Source organism: Fringilla coelebs, assembly GCF_963513975.1.
Source record: "Fringilla coelebs genome assembly, chromosome: Z".
Lineage (NCBI taxonomy): Eukaryota > Metazoa > Chordata > Aves > Passeriformes > Fringillidae > Fringilla > Fringilla coelebs.
Window position 1 is genome coordinate 43,325,810 of NC_140031.1, and position 15,993 is coordinate 43,341,802.

The 15,993-nt window shown below is 38.5% G+C and overlaps 1 protein-coding gene across 1 annotated transcript in view; it reads right to left on the reverse strand.

Moving 5' to 3' along the window:
- ADAMTS19 (ADAM metallopeptidase with thrombospondin type 1 motif 19) overlaps nucleotides 1-15,661 on the reverse strand; it is a gene marked incomplete at both ends in the record, with an annotated part of 127,274 nt that extends 111,613 nt beyond the window's left edge. Inside the window, 2 exons of the mRNA XM_084224614.1 lie at nucleotides 14,033-14,643; nucleotides 15,595-15,661. Coding sequence (XP_084080740.1) covers nucleotides 14,033-14,643; nucleotides 15,595-15,661 — 678 coding nt within the window. The remainder of the gene's footprint in view (nucleotides 1-14,032; nucleotides 14,644-15,594) is intronic.
- Nucleotides 15,662-15,993: the final 332 nt, after the last annotated feature.

A 15,993-nucleotide genomic window follows, 5' to 3' on the forward strand; every position in this document is an offset into this window, starting at 1 on the left:
ACTATTTACTTCATTTCCTACAGGCAACTATACAAGGATTGACTAATGCTATTAAGAAAAAAGACAGCTATTGGCAAGTCAGACTTCATCAACAGCACAGCTATTTAATGTTCAGAATATCGACACTTGCACACAAGGCACACTGTAATCCTTAAGAAAATAAATTCAACACTTTCATCCTTAGATGCCTAAAACAATGCAGATTTTATGGCAACCGTGGCTTTGTCACAAAAGACAACAATATGTAATGTGCCAACCCGCCATGTTATAAGTTAATGGTCCCTGTCCGATCCTTTCTCCCTTCACTCAGTAGCTTCTACCCTTTATCTTAGGAGGTTGAACTAACTAGATCTAAAACTAACTAGATCTTGGAATTATTCCTCTCTCATGTAGTTTCGTTTTCTATTACAGAAGAAACAGGAATTACAGGAAGGGCTAGAAAGCCCTAAAGGCTGACTGTTAGTTCAGTGACATAAGATGAATTACTAAAATCATAGAATGATTTGGGTTGGGAAGGACCTTTAAGATCACCTCATTTCAATCCCCACGTAATGGGCAGTGAAACCTTGCACTAGACCAGGCTGCTCAAAGCCCATCCCAACTGGCCTTGAACATTTCCAGGCATCCACAATTTCTCTGGGCAATCTGCTTCAGCACCTTCTGAGGAAAGAACTTAGTCATAATTTCTAATCTAAACATTTATTCAGTTTTTAAGGCATTTCCCTTATCCTATCTCCCCAAGACCTTGCAAAAACTCCCTCTCCAGCTCTTTTCTAGGCCTACAATCAGATCAGAAAAGCCTTTCTTAATTATAGAACGTTAAAAGGCAAGACAAATGAGGCTGTTGTTCTGCCCACGATGATAACTCAATTAGCTCTGGGCAATATATGCTTAATAAAGCAAGGTACATTATTCCATCCTAGCTATCTAAACACTAGATCTGATTTCATACTATTTAGATCAATGGTAGTGTTTCAATAATAAATATAAAATTATTTTATATACTTAAGATTCTGAATTTATCCTACATAGCAAAATCCATTGCCCATAGCTTTATGCTACAAAATCAATTAATTTAAAAATAGTATTTAATGCATGGAGCTAGAGCTACTAAAGAGAAGGCAACTAGAAGGCAATGTCTATGCAAAAATAAAAAATTGGCCACCTTATTCCTCTTCACTTGCATTAAAAAATCACTATTACTGACTCAGAAATAATTAAAGTTCTATTAAAAGAACATAGAAAATTTCTATACTCATAGTTCTAAATTATGATCTACAGACAGAAACTTTTTTTTTTTTAATAAATTTCTTTCAGTGGTCCCCCAGCATCTTGGTTTTCACGTTTCAAATTTTGATCTGCCCCTATGAGGGCTAAAGAATTAGGTTTTCATTTTTCTCAGTTCTCATTTTCATGTAGGCATATGTTCCAAGAAGCTGGAAGTAATAAAAGGGCCATGTCTTCAGTTTGGTTCATTAAAAACACAATGATCAGAGCTGACTGTGGTTCAAGCACAGTTTCCACATGAATAAAAAAAACTAACCACTATACAAAAGGAAGCATTAACCAACTACCAAGGCCGCTAAACCTAAAGGGAAAAAAAATCAGTGTTTGCATACTATGGACAAAGATACTCATTTTGCCCCCTATACAATCCTGTATTAAATATTTATTTTATGTGGTGCATGACTTCAGCTCCATTGTTGGTACATGCACCAATTGACAAATGAATAAAAATGCTTCCGATCTGTAGCCTGAAATGTTCTGAAAAGCCTCACTTTATTTTGCTTCAGGAAGTATGCTGGGGCATTATGTTCAACCAACCACAGATGACTAACATAGGCCAATAAAATAAACTGCAATCAAAATGAAAAGCAAAGTATATTTGAACAAGCCTGACAGAGCCCTTTACTTGCAGAACTCAAAGAAGAACTAACATAAAAATCCATTTTTAAAACAGCCACCTAACCTGTAAATTGTGTCTATCATGTTGTCCTAACTAAGGCATGATGTTAACAGTAATTTGGTTTTGTTCCCCAAGTATATGCTATATAAAATGGAACACAACCACTCACTTACTGTTAAAAAAATAAAACTCAGAAATCCAGCCATAACTCCTTTCCAGGATAAATACAAGAGCTTCTAGAAAGTGAGTCAGGATTTAAAAAAATTTATTCCATAAAACTTAAACAAAAACTCTTTACAATGAGCTGGTTTAGTGATATTTAAGATCACTTATTCCACAACAATGTTTGAGTAGTTATTAATACTGTCCAAGAAAGACTGTTTGCATGTTTGCACAGCTAAACATGACTAATTATGAAAAAAGCAACACCTATGGAAACATGTCACCTCAGGAAAAAATCCTTGCAATTAAAGACTCAGTGGTCATAAAGATGTTCCTCTAGAACATTTTGGTGTAATATGAGTAACTTCAGCAATTCTTGTGGCAGGACTAAAAACCATGCTTTTGGAGTATGAATCAAAGTTCTGCGCCTTTAGCTAATGAAATAGCATTAAATCCATTTCTTTAGAGCAAGCCTGGTTTTTATCCCATCAGAACCTGAAATGGTATTTTATGGAGGAAAAATATAATAATACAGGATGAGCACTAAGCATTCTACACCTAGTCCCATGCAGGAAGTTAAACAGGAAATACCAACAACTTTAATCTGCACTTGATAAAACACATAGACTAAGTACCAAGACTGTGTGGATCTCTTGTATTGACCAATACAAGAGATCCAAGTTTAAATTGATTCATCCATGTAAAACATTTAAATAGTGCATACCAATGAGCTATCATTGTTCAAACCCATGTGCTTTCATGGTAGCCACAGAAGGATGTGGCCCAGTTCCAAAACCCACCCATGACTGTCCATAGAGAAATTGAATTTCTGCTAATCTTTACTGAAATATCCATCCACGACTCCATTATCTTGGGTTTTTTCTGACAGAGAGGCTGAACTGCTCCTATTATTCTTATTATTAAACATTATTTAATTCAAGACAACACTCCATGAAACTCAGTTTCATTCAAATCTGCAATTTGCCAAAATTACTAACTGTGGAAAACAGTCATTCAAGAAAGGAAAATAAAATATATTTATAGGTATAGAACTACAATTCAACAAATAAAGTTAGTCCTTCTATAAAATAAAGTTATGCTTAGGGGTTTTATATCTCTATCTAGAATTACATTAATCCAAACCAGACAGCTTTAAGAGAAATAAACAAGACTCCCACAACATGGTTCTAAAAAGTTGAAAATACATAGAAGTGATATTCTTCTATGAGTACTAACTGAAATTCTTTTTTTTTTTCTGATCTATGCAGTTTTTTGCTTTTAACTTCTAAACCTAGACCCTACTCTCCCTTTTTGAGGGGAAAAAAAAAATCAATTTACCTTTTCTTGCGCTAAGAAACTAAAGCTCTGCTACCCTTAGGAAAGAAGGTACAGTATCTAAGTATTCTTCAAGAATTATTATTTAAACTAAAAGAAGAAATATAAGTTTGGATTAAGGTTTTTCTTTTAAGTTAAGGAGCTTGGTTTTATGTGTGGAAGAACACAAATGGTGATCAGCATGGAGTTTTCACATTAGCATCTTGAACCAAGTACCATGAGTCTGAGGGGTCACTTCCAAACAAAGTTGCTTATATGAAATAAGCAAAGGATTTATTACTCAACAAGAAATACAAAGGAAAGGAATTATTTCCTTTCATTATTTCCCATGTAAATGATTTAGATGAGAAGCAAAAAAAACCAAAAAACCAAAACAATCCAATCCAAAGAGACATCCAGGAAATGTGCTGTTATTATTATGCTTCCTTAGATAGGTTACTACAGAAGAAACAGGTAATCAGGCAGAAAAAGGGAAACATGCTAGGACTATCAGCCAGAGACTAGAAAACAAAGCTTTTATATGCCCAATTGCATCCATTTTACTCTATAAATCCTCTTCCACTTTAAACTCATTCACTATCCTCATGTATTTCTAAATAAATATTTGAGGTGAGGTCCACTGAGGTCACAAAGAGACAAAAGAGACTGGCAATCTCTTATTTAGACACAAAATCACGTAAGCAACTTCCTGTCTCCTAACTTACAAGACTGTCAATTCTCAGGTTTCAAAAGTTGTGCAAATTAGAAGAGTTTCACACACACCTTACAACAGAAACACATACAGACATCTTCATTTTTAAGAGCATTTTTCAAAATAAAATTAAGTAAGACCACAATTAAATATTAAGACAAATGAGTCCCTCATGATGTCCCTTTTATCTCCTGTGTCCCAGTTCCAGAAGAAAACCAAAGTACCTCATACATACCTTGAAGAAGAGCTACATCTGAGTTTTCAGGGTTATAATCCAAATGCCAGGCAAATCAGACAAAAACAAAAAAAAAACAACCAACCAACAACAAAACAAACAAACGAAACCAAAAACAAAACCAAAACCAAACAAGCAAAAAAGAAGAAAAATTTTAAAAGAAAAACAAAAAGAGCACTCCAAATTGTAAGCACATCTGAGCATAGTTTAACATTTTATATAAAAGATGGCATAACTATGATGGCTGTAGCTATCACTTGGGCACTTCTTCCAGCCAGCATCCCCTGAAGCCCAGAGGGCCAGAGCAGGACATCTACTTTACACTGAAGCATAAAAAGTTGTCCCCAGATGAATTAACATCATGTGCAGAAATATCTGTATTTTCCTTAACTTGCTGCTATCTAAATAAGCTTGCCCTGACTTGACCCAGTTAAACTTCTGACATCTAATGAGAACTTAAGGTAGCACAGCTGAGATCATAAAACAAGCATATGCAATTCTTGGAAGATAATCACACAGAAACTAAATCACTTCACAAGTCAGTTTTGGGCACATTTCTACATTTTTGGATGCAAAACTCATTCAGAAAATAATTCTGACTGAAGTACTGGTAGACCCAAGAAAAACATTCAACAGCACAGGCTTCCAAAAAAATTTTACTTCTATTCACTCTACATGCAGATGTATGTATTATTAGCAGCTAATGTCAGGAGATTGAGCTCTCATTCTAAATCAACTCTTCTAAAATTAACACTAGAAATATTCTTCATTCTTTCACTTCCAAATAATACTTATTGCTCATTTATGATGGCATATGAGAAGCAATTAAAGAAAAAAAAACAAGAAGACAAGATTGTCCAGACATGTTAACAACAAAAGGTTAACTGAACTGCTAATGCACTGCAGATGCACATCTGATCTTAAAACTAATATAGATGTTTTGGGCTATTGTTTTATAAAAATTTGACCAACTGCTGTCTGGATCTGCAATATAAGACAGATGCTCATGCTTGGTGTATTTCGCGCTATTTCCACAACTTCTCTGCAAGGAGAAACCAACCAGCCCTCTTGCTATATCCCGGAAGTCACCTGAGAGATCTGAGTGAACCAAGGAAAGGCACACACTCCACAGAAAAACGTCTGCAAATACCTCATTCTGACACAAATCCAAATCACTTTGTCTCACTCCTTTCTATTGAGGTAGTTCTCCTCATCACATTGCAAAGAGGTATGCTCACCATTTGAATACTACTACACATGACCATTGGTTTCCACAGACTCCTGAATATTCTCACCTTCCATCAATCCCACAGTTTGAACACCTAACGCTTTCTCTTGGGTTTTTTTCCCTATTTCCCAGCTCCCCCTATTTTTATCTTATTTAGCATGGAGATCATAGATGCTGCTCTTTTTTCCCCTGTCACAACCAACATTAACAATCAAAATAATCTCCACTCCTGCAAGAAAAGATTTTGAAAAGAAAGACAAAGAACAGTCCTTTTAACATAATATTACAAGGGTTGCAACATGGAGAACATTTGGTTCTTTTAAAAATCCTGGTTCATTTGCTAGTGAAGAAACAATTGGCAGATACATGAGATATATAAGCCAGGGATACATGTTCTGAAAAAAATGTTGGTTTCACTAACGTTACCATGTGTAGCTGGAAGACACTCAGTGCTCTGCCTTTTCTTTTTAAAGCATTTAACATCAAATTAGGAAGCCAAAACATCACTAATTTACTACTTTAATTAATGGAATTACCCAGATTTTTTGATTTACCATCTCACTTCTCTATCTTGAAAAATGACCTTGATAATTTTATACATTAATTACAATAGGTAGAGATCTCAGGTGATGCACAGCAATCTATTTTTTTTTCCTTAAATGAAGCCACTCTGGAGATAGCATATTTCTAATTTCTAATTTTCACTCAGAAATATATTGCAAAGGAAGCATTTGTACTGAAACGAGGCACTATAGGAAGAAAGCAGGCTGTTATAAGCAGGATTGGAATCACAAATCAAACCTGTCTAAGGACAGAGCATCTGCATCATTGTAGGATAGCTTTTAGAAGAAAGGAATCATTACCACATGATCTGAGGCATGGTGGCCCAAAATCTCACATACCATGTGACGGTGTTTCATATTAAAGGAAACAGAGATTGTTACAGTTCAAAGGTAGTCTTGGCCTAAGTCAAACCTGATTTTCTAAATCTTTCAGCTTTACATTAACAATACTGTTCCAATGTTTAGAAGACATCCTTCTTATGATTTAAGATGCGGTCTCAGATACACAAAACAAAAATCAAACCAAAAGTTGTTTCATCCAGAAAGATCAAGAAGAACAGCAACAGACTGCAGCAGCAGAACCCAGGAGGAAAAACCGAAACAAAGAGGGCTTATTCCTTTATCTTTAAGCAGATCTTTGTTGGTTTATGGCACTTAATGACAGTAATAAAATTTTAAAGAGATACCCTCTCCAGAAGAAAGAGAGACAGAAAGACAGAAAGAAAGAAAGACAGAAAGAAAGAAGGATGGAAAGAAAGACAGAAAGAAAGAAAGAAAGAAAGAAAGAAAGAAAGAAAGAAAGAAAGAAAGAAAGAAAGAAAGAAAGAAAGAAAGAAAGAAAGAAAGAAAGAAAGAAAGAAAGAAAGAAAGAAAGAAAGAAAGAAAGAAAGAAAGAAAGAAAGAAAGAAAGAAAGAAAACAACCCTCCCCCCCACAACCTAGATTTAATAGTTCTGTTTGTAATTAACTTCCTGTTCAGCAAGTTTGTTAATAGTCTTAATACTGTTTTTCTTGTGCATATACGCTAGTTATTTCAGCTGGCCAAAATCACTTATTCCATTTAACTTTTCTTAGGCTTCTCTACTGTGTGCTGAACTCTGCTTCATTTGATTTTCAATGTGATATTTTAATAAAGAGATTTAAATACAGAGATTACAAACACAGCAGCTAAACTTAAGCTGGAGGCAAAAATGAGACAGATGTGCCCCTGCCTAACCATGCTGTAGTAACCTCATGTAAACAACTTGTTTTGTCCTGTTGGAAAACAGACTTCCTACAGGGCTGGCTGCCCTCCACTTTCACACCTTCCCCTGTCATGTAAATCCAGGAGGAATATCCCAGATGAGTTTCAACACAGACACTGAAAGACTTCATTCATCCAGGAGCACTACCACATCTCATTGGTTCTCCAATGTGGAGGTACAAAGCACTAATTTTTTGTCCAACGCTTTATCTTCCCAGGGAGGTTTGTTTTGGGGTTTTGTGGTTGGTTTTTTTTTTTGGTTTTTTTTGTTCTGAGGTAAAAAAGAGTCAAAACACTTTCATAACAGAGCAAAGCTGCTTTCAGTTCTAACATTACCACTCATGCCCTACCTTGCTCACCAATTTATACTGATCACAAATTTGATATTGCCCATTTAAGCATGTTTAAAAGACACATAAGGCACATTTTAAAGTCAACAAAGCAAATCTTGTTGAAGCTGTGAATTCTTAGTATGGGATACTCATGGAGTACCCTCATTCACATATTTACTTCTGTCCTTCTCAGTAAAGTTTCCTTTCTCTAACAAACTCATAATGAAACAGTAGGCAGACTGCTTCTGTTTGTTCTCCCTTCATTTAAGGATCCCAGGAAGCTGTGTGAATAGGAAAGAGTTTGTACTTAATTCCATCCTGGCAGCCTGTAAGGATAATCCTATTGAATTTTATAATCCTCCTTCTCCAATGTCAAACTTTAGCATGTATGTATCACATGGACCAAAAAGACCGCTAACATTCTCTTTTCTTTATCCTTTTATGAAAAATTGTTGGTGATCTCTGTTTTCTAATGCTTACCACCAGCATAAAAGAAGCTGCAATTGTCTCAAATTTCTTTTGGAAAGCATCTGGTGTGGAAGTTACTCAATACGGATGTGTAACTGCAAGGGTCACTGAGGTGGGGAGGAAGGGGCACTACATTTGGTTGACAAAAGGCTGGGTATTTAACCCATTTCAGCTTGCATGTGGGTACTGTATGATTCAGGATGTGTAATTGGGTAGTTGCATTCCAGCCTGATCAAAGCAAGAAGTCTACTTAAGTCTCAGAGCCTTACAGGGGGAGCTCATATCCTCTAATAGCGCAGCTTCCCAGGGCAATGTATGAAGCCCAAATGTATGAGTTGTTCTGACCACCTGCTCCCAGAGGCGGACAAAAGCAGGGATACTCACAAAAGCAAGACTTTAGCTTGCATGTCCACCACACAGCAAACAGGCTCATTACTCACACCACATGCAAACAGCCTATTCATCCTCAACCCATCAGATCCTATGCCAGGAAAGGAGTTCCAGCAGGTTAAATATTGCACTGCCACTGAAAGCTGTTCAACCAAAAGGAAGAAGTTCAGTACAGCTTTCCAAAACTGTTTGAACTGTCCAAAAAATTCAAGTATACTTGCCATATCAGGCAATACTCTCATTGCAGGAATCACAAGGAAGTGTAACAATAAATTCACCAGAATTTTTCCCATATAAAATTGTTGAAACATTAAGGTTAAAATTCCTGTCCAGGAAGAAAGATGTCAAAACACAGATTCAGCTTTTTATTTGGCTGAATCCTACCCCCAAAAATGATTGTGTGCAGAATTGTAGGAAAACATAAACTTCTTAATGGATTTTATTACTATTGTTCATTCCAATTTCATTCTTCTTGTTCTGAGACAAGCTACAAAGTTAGACTGTCTTCAGTGGAGAGGTACAAAATAATAATTCCAGTTTTGTAGAAGCTCTAGTGTCTTGAATGTAAGGGACTTGTGAAATTAGAATATCCTAAGAAGTCTAAATATTTTTAATTCACCATGTGTCATTCAATTACTAGTAATTAATAACACTAATCTTCAAAACTAGTCTTCACAAACTTTGTATCAGAAGTAAAAAAAAGCCATGCATTTCCTGTAGAGCTGCTTCAGATATTTTTCAAATCTTACTGAAGCACTACACAACCCTTTCATTGGCCAGTAAAGGCACATACATTTTTCACATCCTTATTTACTTGTTTGTTGCAAAAGTACATTACAATTAGACATTACAATTAGGACATTACAATTAGAAATATTCATTGAAATGCTGTCCTCCAATGATACTTGGCACATTTCTGCATGGCACAGAACAACTGCCATCCATTCTTTTGATGATGCTGGCAGCATTGCTTTGGATAGTGCTGTTTAAGTGAAGTACTTGTCTATAGACTATCAAACATTTAAAAACCTGCTTGTTACTGGCAATGAGGCCTAATAAAACCACCACACACTTTATAGAGAGCTCTTCCCTGGACTGGAGATATGCTAAGACTTTTTCCAACTCAAGTCACTGTGAAAATGCACATTACTTTTAATTGCAATTTGTATTTTACAGAGATTCATCAGAACTATAAATATGTTATTGCCTGATTCACTTTCTTATGATCCAGTGAAAATCACATGAACTTCAAAACTTCTCTCCAGTAAATTAACCCAAATGTCAATGTTGTCTTCTTAGGCAGAGCTCCAGAGACTACCTGCAAGAAGCTGAGATGAACAGCAGCAGCAAGCAAGAAGCCGCATTGTTCTGTCCATTCTCTGTGTCTACATTTGCTCCTGTTTGCACTTCTTGAAAGTCTAAACAGGCTCTACTGCTTTTAGAAATAAAAAGCCATTCAGATCCTTTCTTGGCCTAAACAGAAATAGCTGCTCTCTATTTATTGCAGACTGCTTCAGTGAAAAGAAGAAACTTCAGGGAAATCCCTGTCTGTCAGTATACAGCCATAGAGTACTACCAAAGGAATTAGTTACCAAGAAAAAATTGTAGTCGTACCTCTCTTTTTGAAATGAAATTAATCGGGGATAAAGCCTATATTTGCCACACTTACAGCACTCTATGGTAAAAGCAGAGAGACTACTTCAACTTTCATTCTAGCAGTAGACAAAGAACCAGCAGTCTGACTTCTTAATTCTAAGTCCACAGTAAATTTCTCCTACAGCGTGCTATACACAATTACCATATATAAATGTAAGTATTACTAGCTACAAATAAAGCTGTTCAATAACCCTTGATACAATTTTTTCTTATTTCAAATATTATGTCAGAACACAAGCACACAAGCACAAGAAGAAAAAAACATTTAAATAATTAATGGTCCAGGTCTTCAATTCATCTCTTTCAGAAGAACAGTCTCAGTGGCATCAGCAGGACTGTTTACATCCTGTTAGTTGGCTAGCCATGAACAAGTAGGCAGTCAGCATGCAGATGGGAGAATCCTTAGAACCCTCTCCTTAGTCATGTTCCCAGAGCACCAGCACAGAATCCCAAAATGTACTGAGTAAATCCCACTGAGCTTCAAAGAGAACTAAGCATTCAGAAGTGTTTTACCAAGGACCTGCAGAGGAATGTCACCACTGATCATGTGAGCTCTGAGATTGCACCAAGGTCACCATGATGAAGTTTCTAGACAGTCCATGAGTATCTCCAATCTTTAGATTCATTAGAAAATAACCACTGAGTTATTGTCAAGATTAAGTGGCTGAATGGAGACACTTCTGAATGCTTTCAATCAGAATTTGGTTAGTAATGAATATAGCTTTAATTTCTCGCTTGTATTTTGGCATGACTTTCATGATGTATTAGGAGCCCCATTATTATTACCCCTCCATACTGGTTCTTGATGAGCAGCTTAAGAAAAAAAACACTTTTTGAACACTTATTGAAGCTCTCAAGAACTGTGAAATAATATAGGGAAGCTTTAATGTTGTCCTGTATGCTAGGATAGTGAAACCGGTGAAATATTCAAAAGCAACTAAATTCAGAGGGTAAGGTCATTAACATCTGCAACAATGTTCTTCTTTCTGTGTACATAGATGGATTACTACACAGACCTTTTTTTTCCCCTATTTCCTGAATATCACTGGCACGTGAGGTCTCTGTGCCTTGAGAAACTGGAACTGATACCAGCATCCTATGTGGATGGTACAACAATTTCCCCTAAGGCCTCTCTTTAATTTATTGAAGATGCAGTATCTTTTGACAAAACTACAGCAACAGCCATACATCTGTACTGCCAGGTACGACCTTTCTCTGCATATGATGGCCAAATCACTACACTCCTTCACCCTTTCTCCTGCATGGCATAATCACTCTTGTCTGTCAGACTACAGCTAATTTCTTTGGTCAGGAAAAAGACTCACTAAAAGGCTATCTCTGAAGAGCAGAATGATGTAATCTAAGCTGCATATCAGCCCACATTTGACTATCCAAAGTATATGCAGCTTACAAAACCTAACCCAAGCTCTGCAAGGCTTTGAAATGAGAGAGATTCTAAGACATTCATATTTTCTCTGAAATGTCTTTATATTTAAAATGAAAAAATAAATTCTAATTCTGGTAACTACAATAAAATACTTTTGGTGACAAGTTTCAATGTTATTTTACATGTGAAAAAAAGAAAATGCATTTTGAAATATGGCTTGGCTTTATTTTCAAATTCAGGCCTAGATGAAACATGGTGGAATATCCAACGCATGTTAGGATGTTTTTTCAATACTCTTGGAAACTCAGCAACTTACATATGTAATAGAGCCCAAGCAATGACTGAATAAAGAATGACAAATAGCTTAAGATTTGTTATGACAACTTTGACATAATAGCACTATGCAATTTTTTTAAAGTATGTCTGACACAGCAACACTCTCAGGAAGAACAGTTGCTTAACTATTTCACCACAAAAAGAACGGTGAGGTTGAGGATCATGACAACACCAGTCAGCATCAACAACAGTTGACAATTTTTATTTGAGATACACAGAATACTTTATGTTCCAGCTGCAGTTTTCTAGATGGAAAACATAATCTGGGCACATGCACACTTAGATGGCCAAAGACTTTGGACTAAGCTGGTACTTGTAGTAAAGTCTAACAGAATCAAAAATTACTAATGGAGCTGTCTAAAAACTGGGATCTATCCAAAAAGTGAATCAATTTATATAATAAATCAGAGGGGTTACAAAATGCAATGATGAACATGGCTTTTTGAGTAGACACAATAAAAAGGTGATAATTACCTCCACCAATTTCTTTACAAAGATTTTTTCACCTGATTTTACCCAAACACAATGTAGAAGGAAGTAAAACTCTCAAAATAAGAAGGAGCACAGAAGTCAAATGCTTTTCATGAACACAAAACTCTTTAACCCAATTGTTTTCAAACTACCATCAATTGGCTTTCAATATTTTTCTCCACAATTAATTCTACTACCTTGCTTCGGAAAATCTGACAAAATATCAATAATTAGATGCCAGCCACTTGGAGTTGTGTGATACTTGGCGGTTTCACTTTGCAGGAGTGCAGGCAAATATTTTATTTGGTGTCAATCCACCATTTTCAGTTTGTGTTGATTTTTGAAGGAGTTCAAACAGGCAAATGAATAAGCAATCAAAATTTCCACATTTTACCTGGTTTCTCTTCACGACCATACAAATAAAAAGGTGTATCTTCATGAATCAGCAATGGAGCAAGTTAGATGTTCAAATTCAGAAAGAAATACAAGGAAAAATCTATCATGCAGTTATGGTGATTTACACCCAAACCTCAGGATTATGGGGTATATTAACCCTCGCCAGGATCATTACTCTTTCTATTCTAAATTTTGTTAAATGCTGCAGAAATGTGCATTTATTATGCTACATACAGGTCCCAAATGAGAATAACAGTAGCAATAACTGGGTTTTTTAAGATCCTGCCAGCATTCTATACCATCACAGGTAAACTTTTTTTCTTTCTACACTTTACATCCACCTGCAAGTACCTTAGGATTGCAGCTCTTTGGATCATCACTGCTGTTGTCAGTCTACCCAATTCTGCTCTTTATCTAGCAAAAATCATGATTGATGCAACAGAAGTAATACCAGGGGGAGCTTGTTTTAAATAAGAGAAGCACAGAAGTAATAACAGTCGAAAAGGTCTGACTGTATTAAGGTTTCTGCTGAGAACATATTCATTGCATTCTTCTATGGAGGAGTTAAAAAGAAAGAAGTCCCAGATTGAAGTACAATACAGGTACCACATGTGAGAAGCTGTGAGGTAGAGAAAAAAGGCCAAAGAGGTGAAAGCAAAGGAATAACAAAAGGAGAAAGGAGACATTGGTAAAATACTGCTAGAAATTAAAAAAAAAAAAACCAGAACAGTTTGAAAACTGAGCTGCAGAAGGAAGATAATTCAAATGAGGGAAATAACTTCAGAATACAGGATGAGAATGAAGAACAAATTGATTACAGATGGACTGCAGGAGAGATGATGAGACAGAAAAAATAAAGGACAGAGAGCATGGAGGTATCTAATCACAGAACACATTGAAGGCAAGATAAAATTACAGATGGAGATGAGAAAAGTTTAAGAAAGGATGGTGTAAGAAGTGGAAATCCACAAGCAGAAAGGTATGTATCTGGAAACAGGATAAATAATATCACCATTGTACAGGCTAAAGGCAGAATCAGGTTTGAGAAATATTAGGAGAAGAGTATGAATAGGAAAATTCTTAAAAATTAGGTTAGGTGCAGAGGTAGGACCCAAGATGCTACCAAGAAAGAAAGAAGACCTTAGGAAAGGAATGGGAATGAAAAGCAATAGATGAAGTTGGGACTTAGACGGAGACCTGGGTGCTAGCCCAGGTGCATGCAAGGTCATCTTACCAGTCCACCACAAGTACTGAAGGAGGCGAAGGAGCCCGGGTAGCGGAGGACGGCACCACTGTAGTAACAAGCTCTCTCAGGCTGCGACTGTGTGGCACTGGGTGGACTTTTGCCCTCACCCCCAAGCCGCTCTTCCACAGCAAAGCCAGGAGCTAGGAAGCGACTGTCCCTCTTGAGCAGCAGGTATAGTTCCCGAGCAAAAGCTGGGATCCTCAGCAGAACTTCATCTCCATCCTCTGCTGGAGGTGGTGGTGGGGGGGATGGTGGTGTTGGCAACTGAGAGGCAGCACCAGACCCCTGGGGAAGGGGGGACCAGTGGTAAAACTCCTGAGACTCATACTCATCCTCAGTGTTCTCTTCCTCTGCTGCCTCCCCTACAGCCTTTGCCTGCCCATCCACCGAGGAGGAGACTGAACGCACCTCTCGGGAGCTGCCAGCCACTGGGCTAGGTGTGACTGAGTCACTGAAAGTGCTGCTTCGGTTCCCACTACTTGGGTCAACGTTGCAACCCCCACCACCACCACTGCCACCCGTTGGCTCCTGCTGGCCCGGGCTCCACAGTGCAGGGAAGACAATCTCCCATTCCTCAGTCTCTTCTAAAGCATGGAGACCTGTGGGAAATGCAGCAGATGCTTTAAATGAGTGGAGCACTGAATAGCATCCAGTGCCTGCTAAAAACTGCTTCCCCTCTGCCCACCACAAGATGGTCCTTCTGACTCCTAGACCAACAAGCATGCCACACAAAATACAGTGGGGTTCATTTGTTCCTCTCATCTTGTCCTTAGACACTGCAGGGGGACCAGCTGCTAGATGGGTCTGTTCTGTTGATGCATCTGGAACACACCAAGGTTCTGCAGAACACAGACACCTGGACCCCAAGTTGGGCAGAAGTTGTGTTTGTATCAGTTGCTAGGGATGTCTTTCCTTTTGGTCACCATCTCTAGGCAAGGACAGTTGCATAAACCCTTCATTATTTAGACAAAGCAACAACATTTTCATACAGCTAAAAAAAAAAAAAGCTGGGGAAAACCTGAACAAGTTTGAAAATTTCAACCTTCTTCTCAGCGTGCTCTACATGACCCATTATGCCTCCTAAAGTTCTGCTAAATATATACACACATTCACCATGGCTGCACATACTAGTAGCAGTTGCATGCACATGCTGTATGATGATCATTCTTGTAATGAAACTGAATTAGAATCACTAACGTCTGTTGTCTGCATATCCCAAACACTCTACATCACAATACAACCAAAGTCCAGCACGCCAGCATTATGTTTACAAAGATCTGAGTACTAGCCTGAGACAGGAAACAGTTTTATTTACACATTCATCGCACACTAGGAAGAGCACAGCCAGGAGAGATGACAGGGCTGCTTGTGGAAATGGGGTCTCGCACAGATCAGCGCTGCGCTCTCACAGCCAAGGCGCGCATTATCTGATCACCCATCGCTTACGGGGGGCGGGAGCGGTTAACAATGGCCAGGTACCGCCACCGGCAGCCGGCGGGGCGCGGAGGCCGCCCCGGGCTCGGCCAGTCCCGCGAAAGCCGCGCACTTACCTGCGCCGAGCCCGCTTGACAGCACGCACAGTTGGTAGAACACGCAGCAGACGCGGCTCAGGCGCATCCTTCCTCCCAGCGCTATCGGCTCCGCGCCCGCGGGACGCCGGCTGGGAAGACACGCAGGGCCGTGCCGAGTCGTGCTGGGCCGAACGGGGAGTGCCGTGGGGCGCAGCCACCTGGGCGCCCGCGGAGAAACTCGGGAGAGCGCGAGTAGCGCGTCCCGGCGCGGCGGGCAGGCAGCACCGGCGGCGCGGGATGCGCAGCGCACTGCGGCCGGGCGTGTGTGTGTTGGTGTCTCTGTCTGTCTGTCTGTGTGTGCGTGTCCTTGTGTGTGCGTGTCTATGTGTGCGTGGGCGCGGGCAGGCAGGAGCTCGGCCCGTGCGCGCACACTGCGCC